Source organism: Polypterus senegalus, chromosome 12, assembly GCF_016835505.1.
Source record: "Polypterus senegalus isolate Bchr_013 chromosome 12, ASM1683550v1, whole genome shotgun sequence".
Classification (NCBI taxonomy): domain Eukaryota; kingdom Metazoa; phylum Chordata; class Cladistia; order Polypteriformes; family Polypteridae; genus Polypterus; species Polypterus senegalus.
In genome coordinates this window covers 24,089,451-24,106,810 of record NC_053165.1, presented here as the reverse complement: position 1 = coordinate 24,106,810, position 17,360 = coordinate 24,089,451, and the positions used below count along the sequence as shown (strand labels likewise).

Below are 17,360 nucleotides of genomic sequence, written 5' to 3'. Positions count from 1 at the left end.
CACCCTAGCAGCCCGCTTCTTCTCTTCTTCCATCGTCATCTTTTGCGTTAAAACTGATTAAGAACAGTTCTTGTGTTGCAATTACTTAGTACTTTTTTCTTCATTTTTCACTTAAGCTGGCACTTAAGTTTTCAATGCCTCAAGAATGATTTAAGATATGAAGAGGTAGTGGAAGAGACCACGAAGGTGGTAGGGAATGAGAACGGTGCCCATACGCATGTGTCACATGGCCACCCTGCTGCACGCTGCAGAGAGTTGATTCTATGAGTCAAGTCAAGTTGGGGAGCATGCACTGGTACAGTGCATTGCCGCACCCACTACACGACGAAACAACTCGGGATCCCGGTTTGCAACCCCCCAGGCAGACATGCAGTCCAGTTCCACCCTCTGGAAATGACCCTCTATCTGTTGCAGCCAGGTGTTACGTGGGCGACCCCTTGGCCTGGTCCAGCCACTCGGGTCCCCAGAAATGAGGATCTTACGAGCTGGATCACCTGTCACATGGCCGTAGTGCCGTAACTGACTCTCCCTCACAATGCAGTTAATGTGCCTCATTCGGGACTCCATGAGCAACCGCTCATTCGACACAAAGTCAAACCAATGGTACCCAAGGATTTTCCGAAGAGACACAGTACCAAAGCTGTCTAGTCTTCATCTCAGGTCACTGGATAGCGTCTATGTCTCGCAACCATATAGCAAGACAGGAAGCACCAGGATTATAAAAACCTTCTTCCTTTTGCATAGATATCGGGAGCGTCACACACCCTTTTCCAGCAAACTCATGACCCCCCCATGCTCTCCCGGTCTGTCTACTGACTTCATAGGAAGAGTCACCAGAGACATGAATGTCACTGCCAAGGTAAGTAAACCCCTCAACAAGGTCGACACTCTCTCCGCAAACAGACACACTGCTGATGGCCGTGCCGAAGAGGTCGTTAAAGGCCTGGATCTTGGTTTTTATCCAGGACATTCGCAAGCCCAGACACTCAGACTCCTCGCTCAGTCTCTCAAGCACCCCGTTCAGAGCCTCCATTGACTCCGCGAAGAGCACAGCATCATCAGCAAAGTCAAGATCCATGAATCTTTCTTCACCAACAGATGCCCCACAGTCGCTGGACTCCACGACTTTGCCCAACATCCAGTTCATACAAGCATTGAACAGAGTAGCTGCAAGAACACACCCCTGATGAACCCCAGAATCAACTGGGAAAAATGCACAGGTCCTACCTCCACTCTGCACAGCACTCACAGTACCAGTGTATAGGCCGGCCATGATATCCAGCAACCTCGAGGGGATCCCACAAACCCTCAGGATGTCCCACAGGACAGCTCGATCAACTGAGTCGAAAGCTTTGCAAAAATCGACAAAGGCTGCAAAGAAACTCTGCTGATATTCGCGTTTGAGCTCCATGAAAAACCTTAGCACCAGGATGCGGTCGATGGTAGACTTCTTAGGCGTAAAACCAGACTGTTCCGGTCGCTGGTAGGTGAACAAGTGTTCACATATCCTACTGAGGATGACCCTTGTAAGGACTTTACAGTGTTATCCCCCTGTAGTTGCTGCAATCTACATGCTCACCCTTCCTTTTCAAGATAGGGACGACAAGTCCCGTTTTCCAGTCAGTTGGGATAATGCCAGTCTCTCAAATAGAAGCAAAGATTGCTTGCAATGCCAAGAGGACAGCATTACCACCAGCCTGGGGAAGTTCACCCCGGATACCACAGATCCCTGCAGCCTTTCCTCCCCTCAGCTGGGTTACCACCTGTGCAATCTCAATGAGACAGGGTGGTTCACAGCTAATTGGAGGATCAGCCTCAAGGACTGTGGACCCAGAGATATCCAACATCCTAGCCGGAGGATCAGTTTTGAGCAACTGCTCAAAGTAGCCAGCCCAGTCGGTCACAAATGCAGTGTCATCCGTAAGGACTGTTCCATCAGCCGCCCTGACTGCGACTCTCCAAGGAACAGATTCAGATGTGTGCAATGCTTCGATTCCTCTGTAAGCAGGATGTGGGTTGCTAGACCACAGATGGTGTGTCACTTTATCGTAGATTCCTGTAACAAACACCTCCTTATCTGCCTTCAGAGCCCTCGCAGCCACCCCTCTTAGTTCCTGGTACAGACCAGAGTTGCCATTGAGCTGTGCGCTGCGACTCCTCTCGATGATATACAGGGTGCCCTGCGAGATGAAACACCTCCTTCTGGGAACATTGGTAACACCAACACAACCCTCAGCAACCTTCAGGGTCTTGTCACGGGAGGTCTCCCACATCACATTAGGATCGGCAGTCATACCCAAATCTGCAAGTTCTTCACACAAACTGCGTGCAAACTCATTAGAAACAGCCTGGTCTTGGAGTCTGGCCAAATCCAGGCTCATTTTCCTAGTAGGTGGTAACCTACTAGACCTAAGCGGGGTCCTAAGAGTAGCAACAAGTCTATGGTCAGAATTCACAAACTGGGCACTTCTGTAGACCCTGCAGTTTTGCAAGAGCCTCCAGCGTCTGCCCACGAGGATGTGATCAATTTCCTTCACCACACCACCAGTATTGGAGTACCAAGTCCAATGATGTGGTTCAGGGCGCTGGAACCAGGATCCAGTGATTCGCAGCGTCTGACCTTTTGCAAAGTCAAGGAACATGGAGCCATTTTCTCCATGGTCACCAGACCCATGGGGACCGAGACAATCCTCATATCCAGCCCTGTCAGTGCCAGTGGCTGCATTGAAGTCACCCATGACCAGAGGAGTGTCACCTTTAACCACTGAGGAAAGCTGCGAATGAAATGTCACCCTTGCCGAGACATCACTCAATTCAACATCATTAAACTGCATCCGGCCCTGCAAGTGGTCCTCCAACTTGTAGGGAAATCATGGGGGTTGGTGGCAGGATTGTCACTCCAGCCACTATAAAAAAATTTCACAAAGCTCCGAGACTACAGAAAAGACTCCTTTTTGCTCTCCGCTGGAGTAGCTCTGCTGCAGCCGCCCATAGGAAGGAGATGGGGGAAAGCACTCGGGAGCCCCATCCCCGGAAGAGTCAAAACTGTTGGTGAGTCAATAGGGTCAGGTCTGTTGGGGATTGGAACTGGTGTGGTGCTGAGGTGTTACCTGCTGCACGGCAGCACTCGGGTCCCTATTTGAGGCGGCACGTACGATTGGGCACATGGAACGTCTTGTCTCTTCGGCAAGATGATCATCTTCCTCTGCTGCCGGACGAGCTACATAAACTCCTCATTTCAGTGGCGGCGCTCTCTGAGGTCCGCACACTGGGGACTGGCCAGATCTCTGTAGGTGGATACACCTTTTATTGATCTGGTCGGTCTGATGGCTGTCATACTCGGGGAGTAGCTGTTGTTGTAGCAGATTGGCTTCTTCCGATGGTGTCCAATGTCACTCCTTTCAATGAGCGTATTATAAGACTCAGATTATGGCACTCACTGGGTGCCTTATCTGCTGTCTCAGTGTATGCTCTGACTGCGGTGACCGGTTGATTCTACAATAAAATGAAATAAAAATAAAAAGAGGAATAACCTTGGAGGTCAATCATCATCCCGAAAGAGGATAGCAGACGTCACATAGTATAAGTGTGCCAAATTTCAAGTCAATAGGTGAAACGGTTTGTGAGCTGCAGGTGATTTAAAATCCCAGACAATCAAACGAACAGCCACGGTAGCATATTATATGAGAAGATACAGTATATATATATACTGTATATAAACTGCTCAAAATCCTCCTGGATATCTATACTGATGTAGACTGGGTAATGTGTTAGGAACGAAAGGATGCCACATCGTTTGATGGAAATGAAAATGATCAACCTACAGAGCCCTGAATTCAAAGACGCCCCAAAAATCAGAGTGAAAAAATTATGTGGCAGGCTAGTCCATTTTGCCAAAATTTAATTGCAGCAACTCAAAATTGTACGCAGCACTTTGTATGGCCCCTGTGTTCTTGTATACATGCCTGACAACATTGGTGCATGCTTCTAATGAGATGACAGATGGTGTTGTGGGGATCTCCTCCCAGATCTGGACCAGGGCATCACTGAGCTCCTGGACAGTCTGAGGTGCAACCTGGTGGCATTGGATGAACCAAAACATAATGTCCCAGAGGTGTTCTATTGGATTTAGGTCTGGAAAGTGTGGTGACCAGTCAATGGTACCAATTCCTTCATCCTCCAGGAACTGCCTGCATACTCTCACCACATGAGGCCAGGAATTGTCGTGCACCAGGAGCCACTGTACCAGCATAGGGTCTGACAATGGGTCCAAGGATTTCATCCTGATACCTAATGGCAGCCAAGGTGCCTTTGTCAAGCCTGTAGTGGTCTGTGTGACCCTCCATGGATATGCCTCCCCAGACAATCATTAACCCACCACCAAACTGCTCATGCTGAATGATGTTACAGGCAGCATAATGTTCTCCATGGCTTCTCCAGACCCTTTCACTTCTGTCACGTGCTCAGGGTGAACCTGCTCTCATCTGTAAAAGGCACAGGGCACCAGTGGTGCATCTGCCAATTCTGGTATTCTATGGCGAATGCCAATCGAGCTGCATGCTGCTGGGCAGTGAGCTCAGGGCCCATTAGAGGACATGGGGCCCTTGGGTCACCCTCATGAAGTCTTTCTGGTTGTTTGGTCAGAAACATTCACACCAGTGGCATTTTGCAGGGCTTTGGCAGTGCTCATCCTGTTCCTCCTTGCCCAAAGGAGCAGATACTGGTCCTGCTGATGGGTTATGGACCTTCTATGGCCCTCTCCAGCTCTCCTAGAGTAACTGCTTGTCTCCTAGAATCTCCTCCATGCCCTTGAGACTGTGCAGGGAGACACAGCAAACCTTCTGGCAGTGACACATATTGATGTGCCATCCTGGAGAAGTTGGACTACCTGTGCAACCTCTGTAGGGTCCAGGTATCGCCTCATGCTACCAGTAGTGACACTGACTGTAGCCAAATGCAAAACTAGTGAAGAAACAGTCAGAAAAGATGAGGAGGGAAAAATGTCAGTGGCCTCCACCTGTTAAACCATTCCTGTTTTGGGGGTCATCTCATTGTTGCCCCTCTAGTGCATCTGTTGTTAATTTCATTAACACCACAGCAGCTGAAACTGATTAACAACCCCTCTGCTACTTAACTGACCAGATTAATATCCCATAAGTTTCATTGACTTTATGCTATACTCTGATTAAAAGTGTTCCTTTAATTCTTTTGAGCAGTATATATATATATATATATATATATATATATATATATATATATATATATATTGTGGAGAATCGGCAGCCGTTTATCCTGGCCAGTACCCCCAAGCCGCCAGGTGGAGCCCTCCTTGTAGCATGGAGGTCCCCAGAAGACCAGCAGGGCATCATGGACAATGGAGTTTTATGCACAGCCCTGCTGGATGCCATGGGGGCCACTAGGGGACGCTGCAGGGAGGAGTAATGGATATTTTCCCTACGGCCTTGTACCTGACCTGGAAGTGATTGAGAGCCAAATGGACTGGGGATTAGGAACACTTCCGGGTCGGAGATATAAAAGGACTGTGGGAGCTCCCAGATGGCAAGCTGAGTTGGGAGGCAGGGGGGATAAGAGTCTGGGAGTGGAGGATTTCTTTATTGATTATTGTGTATTTGTTTATTGAGTATTGTGGAGAGGAGCATGCTTTGTGCACATTATTATTATAATAAATAATTATTTGGACTTTTACCTGGTGTCTGACGTGTGGTCTGAGGGTATAAGGGTGCGAGAAAACCTTAATCTGTCACAATATATACTGTATATATATATATATGCACACACACAGATATTGTGAATTATACCACACAGGCAGAGAGGAAGGCTTTGCAAAGAGTCATAAAGACTGCGGAGAGGATCATAGGGACAAAACGTCCTTCCATGGATTCTATGTAGGCACATCATTGTCGGAAAAGAGCAGAGGGAATTATCAGGGACTTATTCCATCCAGCTCACTCTCTGCTCAGACACAAAAAATGTACGTACAATCTGAGACACAGCAGAGCGGACAGCATCATCACTCACAGAACCAGGTTTTTCAAGAGCTTCTTCCCTGCCGCAGTTAGACTGATGGCAAAACAAAATTACTGAATATGTGAAATAACCCCACACTACCTTACTTCACTTGTCATGTACTGTAAATGACGAATGATAAAAATGTGAAATATTTTAACTGTGCAATATCTGCAATATAATTGTATTTTATGTGTAGATATTACCACCTTTTTGTATAGTGTTGGTATAATTCATATTATTTATTATATTGTTTTATTGTTTTAAATGTTTACTATGATGGCTCTGAAAGAGCTCTGCACAAGAATTACAATGTACCTGGACTGTTGTTTTTATGCACAAATGACAAATAAAGAAACCTCGAAACCTCAAAACCTTGAAACCTTGAATTATTCAATCGTATATTTGTGAAGTCAAAATGGGTACCTGTCCTCCTACTACCCAAAACTTTGAATCTTATATATAAATCAAACAAATCATATGAACCAATCAGTAAAGTGAATTGAAATGCACATCACTAATTCTCCCCACTTTATGATGTTGAAAAAAATTCTTTCTGCACAAGAGATGGCCAACTAAATTGTTTTAGAAATATTTCAGCTACAAGTTCTCCAGAATCTGTTGTGTTGCACTGATGCCCTGCTTTCAATGAAACCTAGAAGTAAAAGTTAATCTAATTTCTGGTTATCATCCTGAGACGAATAAGAAGGCTAAGAGGGTAACTCGAGAAATGGAGAAATATTTTTGATGCATTTTGGATGCTTTTCAGTCTTACTGAAGGTCACTTCTTCCCATAGCAGAGTTCTCTATAAATATCGATAAATTAAGGGCTACAATGCTTGTCAATGTGTTTAATTAATAAGGACCCTCTTTAATATGTAATGTTTTCTCTATGTTTTCCATTCCTAGGCTGTCTAAATCTATATAAATAAAATTAGAAGCCATTTCCATTTGGATGTTTGTTTCATTGTTTGGTAATCAACCCAGGGACTAGAATTCCCATTAGGCACCACGATTGTGCAGGGGAAGGATGTCGTCATGAAGACACAGCTACGCACAGTGTTTTCTTCTCAATTAATCTGCCATTGTCTCTCAGAATCAGATTTGACTCTGAGCACATTTTTTTGTCTCATCGTGGATTGTGTTCAGCCATTTTGCATTTCTTAAAGGCAGTTTGCCCCAATTTATTTGTACCCAGGCTAGACTGGTTGGTTACCCTGGCTAGTTCTTCAATATCTTCAGAAAGGTCTGGTCCAAGGTATGGCTTGAGTAAACTGAATTACCTGAAAAGCTGAATATGTCATTTCTGTAAGATGAAGGTTGTATTCATGCATCAACCCATTTTTAACTGTTTATTTTGACCACTCTGTAGGTCTAAAAGTAAATTTAACTCTGTAACAACTACGCTGACATTATGCTAATCCTATGCTGAGTAGTGAAGCCATTTAATTTAATCCATTCCTTCATATGCACTGTATAGTACAGCGAATGTCTGCATGCCCATTGAAGTGGCTGGTGGGTTTATAATTCTGATGTCTTACAAACACTGCATGCAGTAAATGTATTATTCAAATGAGGCTGTGTGAGAAGGTTATTAATATATGCCGTCCTGGAAAGCTGCCACTTCTCTGTACAGATAACACAGTTGGCTTGTCCAGCATATCTGACAGGTGGCAATATCCCACAGCTATGACTGACCCGCCATGCCACATTAAATAAATCTAGTATTCTTCACTTGGAACAAAATAAGACTGGGGTATTGCAGGAAAAATGTGCACATGGTGTAACTTTAAAGAGATGCCAGAGCTTGCACTTAGACAAGCTGATAAACCATGAATTTGAAAGACGGAGCTGCTCGTTGTAGATCCTTAAATTACAGTGATGTAAAGACAGGTAGTTAAGAAGACGTAAAGAAGGGGGAACTTGTTGACTTACCAAGAATATTTTAAAGGGGGGGGGGTGGAACAACAATACAAATTTGAATTTCACATAAAAGGAGAAGGTCTGAAGTGCTACTTTGTGGCTTTTGAGTTGCCGTGAGAATATTTTTGTAGATGCTTTCTACATACTGTCTCTCTTTCAAGTGTGCACTCATCACAGCTTGCATCCATCAACTAGGGTCGGGGTCTTTATTGATCCACTCAGGTTGTACAATTCTTTGTATTGCTTATATTTTCTGCTATTGGTATTGATGCAGATAAATATAATTTTTAAGTGAAAGCTTAAAGTGTCTCTGTCTGATCCCTGAGATGAGAGATTATCCATTCCTTGTCTAACTGCGGTCCGTTCAGGTCATGAGAGGATACTCTTGTAAAGCTCTGTATTGGGGTATACTGGGTTGAGTCAAAGTCAGTCTCAGTAAAGGAGAAGCCTTCTATTAGGTGTCCCCGTGACTGAATACGTGGGGTACAATATGGACAGTGAAACAGGTAAGAGGTCACAGGTAACAGCTACGTAGATAGTTTTGACATTTCTTACTTTTCTCCATTAAGAAAAGAACCTAAGAGGTTAGTAGGGACCTTTCATGTTAGGTACACGTCACAGATTTATAGCACCCATGCTGTGTAGAGTGCCAGTCAACAATCAGTGCCTGGCACAGGATGCTTTACTCCCGGTGGTGCCAAATGAATTCTTTATGGAGTAGTTTTATGACTTTAGTATGTGATGCACTGAGCCTGTTTATGTTTCCACCTTGAAGCCATTCAGTTAGTTCCTTGCTACCCTGACTGCATGTTAGCCACCATATTCCACTGGGTGTAAGTTCTCAGGTTTGCCGCTGCTCAGCCCTCAGGCTCTTATTTAGTCAATCACAACCCTTTTAGTGGTTTGAAGTTCCCTCAAAACCAACTGGTTTGTGTTTTCTGTAAAGCAAGGCACAATTATACAAATGTTTAAGAAATTATATTCTTAACACAAATCAAATGCTAGTACTAAATAATGAACATTTGGACGTATCTTTACAATGATCATCCTCTGATTGTTTAGAGAAAGTTGTTTCCATCCAGTGTGTACTGGTTGTGAATTAACAAAAAAGGGATACCTTTTGGCATGTCAACCTCCAAACTGGTGTTATTTGGATCATCCACGTCATCCCATGTGTACTTTGAACCATCATTTTCTTCACTGGAAAAGCCAGACTCCTGAGAAGTAATCAGGAAATTAGGAGTAACAAAGGTGTTGGGAGGGACAGGGCCAAAGTCGGTCTGTTCTGAGGAATCCAGCAGGTCCAGGTAGGATGAGGCCGTCGGATCACTGGCAGGACCGGAACTTACGTGACTCCAGGATGAATCTTCACACGAGCCAGTGAGAAACAGTGCTGTACCTAAAAGACATTGACAGACAAGAAAGTCACAATGTGCAATTTTTTAAGTTATTGTGGTGTTTCGCAAGGCCTTTATGTTTCAGTTGTGTTATAAGATCTCCCTAGGAACTGTGCTATGTGTTAATATAAAATAATGCAAGAACCAAAAATAAGAATTACAGATTTCTCATGAATGAAATTATAAAGGTCACACTTAACAGAATCACATTACCTAATTGCCCTAGAGAATACAATTGTCTTTTTTGAAGCTGCTAAATTAAGTTTTGCTCAAATGAATCATGATGAACTATAAAGGAACTAATATGCATAGCAATTTACAGGAGTTAAGGCAACTTAACTAACTACTGTACAGAGACAATTTCTATTGAAAGCATCCTCTCTTGTCTTCTTATATAATACGCTACCGTGGCTGTCCATTTGTCTGTCCAGGATTTTAAATCACCTGTAGCTCGCAAACTGTTTGACCTATTGATCTGAAATTTGGAACACATGTGCTATGTGACCTCTTCTGTCCACTTTCAAGGTAATGATTGACCTCCAAGGTTATTCCTTTTTTTATTTTTATTTTATTTTATATTATTTAGGCAGCTGTGCAGCCCACACGTCTGGGCACCGTTCTCATCCCTACCACCTTCGCCGACACTTCCCCTACCTCTTCATATCTTAAATCATTCTTGAGGCAGTTCGAAGACTTATGTGCCAGCTTAAGTGAAAAATTAAGGAAAACGTACTAAGTAATTGCAACACAAACACTGACTTAATCAGTTTTAACTATGAAGACACCACCATTCAGCCCCTCTGCCAGAAATATTTGGGCCCCAGACAACTGGGTACGTTTGGGCCCCTCTGCCTTCCCCCGGGTCCCCACATGCCAAAACCTTCAAATTCGTATACAAAATGATCGAAATGTAGTTTATCCAATAGCGACAATGCTGCATTTATGAATACCATACTTGATGAGTTAAGCCTTCTCGCACATCAAAGTTTGACTGCGAGAAGGAAAGCCAGTGCTAACGGAAGCTCGTAGCGGAATTAAAACAATACATTAATGAGATAGGCCTATGTATTATCTAACGTGTAATGGTACAATTATACCAATGCAATGAATAGGAGTAACATCTGAACATTTTAATATATACTAACGGTTAGGGTTAGGGTCTACATGGTGTACAATCAGTATGGTAACTTGCTGTATCAAACTTCAAAATTTTCAAAAAATCTGGGTGATCCAGAATCTTTAGTGATACACACAAAACCAACTCACACTCGTCACTGCTTTAAAAGCAACAATAAACACCTAAGCGAGTGAAATTATCAAACTACGGAGACGGACTTCTGCTACACCATACACGTCAACATCCACGATAGTGTACAACAATATCGCTATTGTCTGAGACAGAACAGCGCCTGTGTGTGTGAAATGGAAGTATTCAATTACAGCGGCGAAGTCAATCCATTATCCACGTACCCTGTACAACAAACATACTACTCAACGTCAAGCTGAAGAACGTTGACGTCGGCTCTCCTTTGTCTTTGAGAAGCGTGCCGCTGTCGGCCCCCTTTGACAAACCAGAGTCCCGTTTGTCCCCCAGCTGGCGGCAGGCCTGCACCATTCAAAAGTAGAATAACTCCATGACAAGATACGAGAGAGGGAGAGAGAGAGGATGGGAGTTTTGCTTTGCCACACTCACCACATGGTGAACCTCTCGGATTGAGATCTGTGTGCAGCCATGCAACTGGTGACACGTCAGCACCACACTGGAATAGTGTGAGTTTCTTTTTTTTTTACGGTGGTTGGAGTGCCAATCCTGCCACCAGCCTCCACGTTTTCCCTGCAAGTTGGAAGACCTGCTTGCAGGGCTGGATGCAGGTTCATTTCATACCCAGGATGGAGCAGTAGCAAGTTAAGGGCCTTGATCAAGGAGGAGAGTCACTTCTGGCACGTATGGGATTCAAACCACAGACCCCTAGCCTCAGATCCACCACTCCACCATGGCAAGATATGAAACCAATAAAATTAAAGACAATTAATAATAGCTCCTTAGTAAGTAGGTGATAAAAATGGAATAATGGGAATCAGAATAGCACTGCCCATCTAATAGTCTCATTCATATAAACCAGGGGTCCTCAGTCACAGTCTTGGAGGGCTGCAGTGGCTGCAGCTTTTCCTTCAAACTAGTTTCCTAATTAGAAGACAGTCCTTGCTGATTATTAAACTTGGTATTTAACTATTTGGCTTGTTGGTGCTTTCATTCGTCCAAGAGAAATTATAACTGCACTACAGAGTTCCCTTCTCTGAGGACATTATCCATGTGTTTTGTGGACCAGAACAGATTTAAACTTAATACCCCTTCCAATTCCCCACTCACTTATTTCTAAAAGTTTTTTAGCCCAGGTACTTCATGGTGCATATGCACAGGTTTAAAAGGGAGCACATAAGCTGGAGAGCTGCTGGTTTATTGGTTATCTGCATTTCATTATTAACTAATGTCTGGTTAAGAAAACAGGCAATGATTAAAACTTAAATGCAGTTGCTAAAAAATAAAATAGGCAATTAAGAGTTCTGAATTAAGTAACAGGCCAGATAACTAAAATTAAGCCCAAAAACATAATTCTTTAGTAGTAAGTAAATGGGGTCTAGTTAAGAAATTAGTTGAAGTGAAAACCTGCAGCCACTGTGGACCCCCAGGGCTGTAACTGACGACCTCTGATGTATAATGCATCTAAAATTTTTTTGTCATTGAATGAAAGAGCTAGCAAGTTATAGAGTTAAATACCAAGTTTCATTATCAGCAAGGACTGAGTTCTAATTAGGAAAACTGTAGCCACTGCAGCCCTCCGGAACCACGATTGAGAGGACCCCTGATATATTCATCATATTGCCAGTCCCAATATATTATTAAATAATGCTATTGACAAAGATCTAGCCTGACCCAGTGAAATAATACAATATATAAAACACAAAACAGGGCTGTTACAAATAGCATATCTCACGCCCCAGGGTGGAGTGTCCCAATATGCCCATTACCACCATTAAAGTATAAGTAAAAGTAAACACTGGAACCCAGGGGTAGACATTTTCTTACATAATTGTTTTATAAGATAGATAGATAGATAGATAGATAGATAGATAGATAGATAGATAGATAGATAGATAGATAGATAGATAGATAGAACACAACTGTTTTCCAAAATCATGTTTTAATACAGCCATGGTACTATTGGATTTGGTGCCAATACCCTGTGGCACAAGGCCCGGACACAGACACGCGGACAGTGATGGTTCACCCAACACACGTTTATTATACATTATTTACACAAGTGAAACACACACAACCCTAAAACTCCCAAGAGTTCAGGCCTCTCACACAATGCCTTCGTCTCTTCAGGCCGCCTCCTTTCCTCTCCTCCCGAGCTCCGTCCTTCTAAGCTCCCGACTCAAGCCACTGAACGGAGGGAGGTGGCCCCTTTTATAATCATCCAGACATGCTCCAGGTGACTCCCGATAATCTTTCGTCGGCACTCCCCAGTGTGGCGGAAGTACCGGCTGTGCACCCAGAAGCACTCCGGGTGTCCCTGGTCGTCTTCCCCCTAGCACTTCCGTTTGTGGCGGAAGTGCTGAGCACCAGGGCTCTCCAGGCATTGGGGCATACCCTGGTGGTGACCATGGGCCCCTATCGGGTTGAGCTTCCAAGCTCAGTTCCCGTGGTCCCCAAGGCCACCAGGGAGGTCACCCCCTCGTGGTCCTTCCGGGCTTCCCGGCTGAGTGCCACCCCCAGCCGCTTGCCAAAACCCCAATTAATTTATCACTTATTTATTAAGGAGTTATCACTCATTTTCTTTAATCTTGTTGATTTAATGTTTTCTGTATACTGTTCTGGAGTTATCTGTAAGTGCCATGGAGGACAGATGGATAATTTCTTGCCTGGCTGAAAAGATATACAGTAAGGGATAGACTAGCAGAAACCAGAGGCCAGGAGCAGTTCTTATCCTCCACATAAGACAGTGGTCCCCTTGAGGCATCCCAACATCCCAGTGCAGAGACCCACATGAGTGCATAGTAGTTGGAGTCCAGAAGTGCAGCCCTGTCGGGGTACCTTGGTGCCATGCTGTCAGGGAAAGGACCTCTCTGGTTCCCGTGTGACCCAGAAGTGCTTCCAATAAGATGCACCATGGCACCAGAAGCATTCTTGGGTCCTGTTTAAAGGGGACCCACTACCTCAACTCAAGTAGACACAGTCATGAGGCAGTAGGTGACAATCACCAATAGGGCAGAAGGAGAGAAAAAGATCCAACATGTCTTTGGATTGTGTAATTATTGGCTGTAAAAAAATGGTGTGTAATAAAAATATCCTTTATGTGAACCAGAAACTGTGTTGGGCATTACTGTGTATGGGGTTAGGGACTCAGTAGCACCCCCTGCTGGTTACACATCCTATCTTCAATTGGTTGTGCCTCCATAGCTGGACGTTTTTGGTAACTCATTCCAATAGGCATTATTTCTATATGAGGTACCCTTGATTGTCCAAGTTGCATTGTGATGTGGGGTACCACATAGTGTACAACTGGTTATATTTATTTACAATACTAGGGGGCTTTGCCCCCTGCTCGCTTTGCTTGCCAACCCCCTGGCCTGTGCTACGCACTGGCCTCTTTGCGGTTCTGCTGCTCGCGTATGGGGATGCGGATGTACAATTTAAACAGATTTTTATTTTCAAGGGAATTGTTACATATTCATCAACTCAACATAAAACTGCCCATGATTGAATTTCGTTTCTTTCTCTCTATTAAATAAATGACTTTTTCGAATGTTTGGCTCTGAGATTTGTTAATTGTCTTTGCAAAAGCTATTCTAACCGGAAACTGTTAACGTTTTAATACGAATGGCATATCAAGATCTCCTTTGTTGTCTAATGTTACCCACAGAAGATATACTACATTACCTATCTTGGGTACATCCTTCTTTCTACAGTAATTCGTGCATTGTAAGACCGGATGTTGTTAACCGTTGTAGATATTCATCTTCTGCACAATCAACACCAACTGTTTCAGCGTAGTCTATTGATACGCATTTAACCAATTTGCAGTGTAACCGATCGACATTTTTGGACTCATTTAACCAATTTGCAGTGTAACCGATCGACATTTTTGGTGTTAATTAATCTGACTTCTTTGTTTCTCTGTGCTAGGATTGCACGTGTACTCATTTTTTATGCTGATAACCCTGTCGTGATGAAATTCTTCAACAAGATTTGGACATAATACGTCTTCTTTGATTAGAAACTTAAAGTGAGGAAAACGTTAAAATGTATAAGAGCTGAGAGCACAGGAAGTGTGTCTGATAAAAACATTCACATGAATGAGAGTTGAGAGGACCGTGGTCTTGTTTGAAAATGTTTGAGAGGAGGGTGTGACTTGAAAAAAACTCAAAACAAAACTCTCACCTCGTGGGACTTGACAAAATCTCTCTTCCAAAAAGTCTTGTCGCATCGAAGAATTTTTTAATGTAATAGACAGATATATGTCAGTTTATCAAGTTTTTTGGTTGAAGGATACACCTCAGAATACCTTGATATGAAGAGACAGAAGTAAAAAAGAGAAACCACTATGAAAAATAGAAAGTCATGAGCAGCTCGTATAATTGTCCAAAAATGTTTGGTAGATTCAGGTTTTAATTATTGTCTAGAAGTGAACAGGATACCATCTTTGTCTATGACAACCATTAATGTACACCCTTATTAATCTCCCTGCACGACTAACATTGGGGTGGCACGGTGGCCCGGGTTCTCCAGTTTTCTCCCACAGTCCTAAGACATGCAGGTTAGGTGCATTGACGATCCTAAATTGTCCCTGGTGTGTGCTTGGTGTGTGTGTGTGTGTACCCTGTGGTGGGCTGGCACCCTGCCCGGGGTTTGTTCCTGCGTTGTGCCCTGTGTTGGCTGGGATTGGCTCCAGCAGACCCCCATGACCCTGTGTTGGGATATAGCGGGTTGGAGAATGACTGAGTGACTGACAACTAACATTCAATTCAACTCAGTTCTGTTTATTTTTGTAGAGTGCTCTTCAGTGACTGTAGGCTCAAAGTGACATGTTTTTTTCTCCAAATGACCCTCAAGGAAATCTACAGTTTTAAAGTGTTCATATATATTCCCTTCAATAATAATATTGAAAGATTCTGTACGCTTTAAAATTTCTGTTGGTTCAGACCACTCTTTTGTGTGTATTTATGTAAGTGCAGTCAGTCCATCAGTTGTTGGCCTAATAAAAATGTCTGCAGTTTCATAATGACAGGTGGCAGAACTTCTTTCTGCTCCATTCAGCTTCAGCCACTCTGTGGCTCCAACATACTGCCACATATCACTGTGTGATGCAATTTTGGCTTTGAAATAATATGCTGGCCAAATGCCAGCTTCTGTGGGCATTGAAATTGTGTTTACTCAGGTTTAAGGTAACACAATGTCCTCGTATCACTCAAATTGAGGCCACATGTTGGCTGCCAGAAGGATTACAAAATGTGAATAAATCCTGCTTTATACTTGCTTTTTCATTTCTCAGCAAATATCTTGTTATATCACCTTGGCACTTCCATCCAGCACTAGAAAAGCTGCAATTCACTTGCACTGTAAGTCAGAAATTTTTATGAAAATTGCTGATAAATTACAGTGGACAATGAAAATGTTGCTTCCTGAACACTTTTGAGCATATCTTATGGATTTTTGGCCTGCTGATCACAGAATTAATCATCAAATACTCCTTTGAATTCTTCTCATATTGTAAGTATTGTAGGGTACAGCCCGGACACAGACAGGTAGACATGATGTGTTTAGCACCACACTCGTTTATTTACAATAATCTCAGCAATAGAGTGCACAAACCCAGTGCCACAGCACCAATCATCCCTTAAAGTCTAGGCCTTCTGTGGTCCGCCTCCATTCCTCTCCTCCAAGACTTCATCCTTCTTCCACCCGACTCCATCCATCGAATGGAGGGAGGCGGCCCCTTTTATAATCACCCAGACGTGATCCAGGTGTTTCCCGGCAATCTTCCACCGACACGCCCCAGTGTGGCGGAAGTGCCGGCTGCATCCCCGGAAGCACTCCGGTGTCCCTGCTCTTTTACACCCAGCACTTCCGGGTGTGGCGGAAGTGCTGAGGTCCAGGGTCTCCAAGGCACTGGGGCGCCCCCTGGCGGTGACCACGGGCCCCTACAGGGTTGAGCTTCAAAGCTCTGTACCCGTGGTCCCCATAGCAACCAGGGTTTTCACCCCCACGTGGTCTGAGGTGGGCGTACGCCCTCTTCCGGTCCTCCAAGGCGTCCCGGCCGGGTCGTCGCCCCAGGCATCAGCCACAGTATATATTTATAACACATCGACTATAACCTGAACATTGGTGGTAATCGTATAAGCAGTGGCACAGCTTCTAGGAATGTAGCTCAGATGTACCAGATGTTTCATTTGGGAATGGGACAGCCATGCTAAACAGTCTCAATACATTAAAGGGAACTCTGCAAGCATTTGGGCAGAGTGGCACATAAAATGACTTGTTGACCTAACAAACCTATTTTTGCCTCCTCTTTCTAGTGAAAGAGATGAACAAGGAAGGTGAAGGATTTTGATATCTGAGATGCCCAAGTGTTTCCACAAAACACTGAAGGTAAGATTAAGTAAGGCAATTTTGTTGGTCCTTATATCAGACACAGACACACTGTTTGCAGAGACAGTGTCAACCTTGTCGAGAGGATTTATTTGCCTTGGCAGTGACATTCATGTCTCTGGTGACTCTTCCTATGAAGTCAGTAGACGGATTGGGAGAGCATTGGGGGTCATGAGGTCACTGGAAAGGGGTGTGTGGCACTCCCAATATCTCTGCAAAAGGACGAAGGTCAAAGTCTTTAGAGTTTCTAAACTCTTGTGGGATTCCATCCAACCGGACGACACGCGGAAGAGCATCCCAAAGCAATGGCAGTCTCCCAGCGCTGTAGCAGTTTGCCATAAAAGCGAATCCAAAAAGAT

The 17,360-nt window shown here is 43.9% G+C and overlaps 1 protein-coding gene across 2 annotated transcripts in view; it reads right to left on the bottom strand.

Annotated features, from left to right (window-relative positions):
- Positions 1-17,360, bottom strand: part of podxl2 (podocalyxin-like 2) — a 109,977-nt gene that overhangs the window by 42,912 nt on the left and 49,705 nt on the right. For both annotated transcript variants that reach the window (XM_039771985.1, XM_039771984.1), the window contains exon 2: positions 9,068-9,349. In XM_039771985.1, the coding sequence (XP_039627919.1) occupies positions 9,068-9,349 (282 nt within the window). The remainder of the gene's footprint in view (positions 1-9,067; positions 9,350-17,360) is intronic.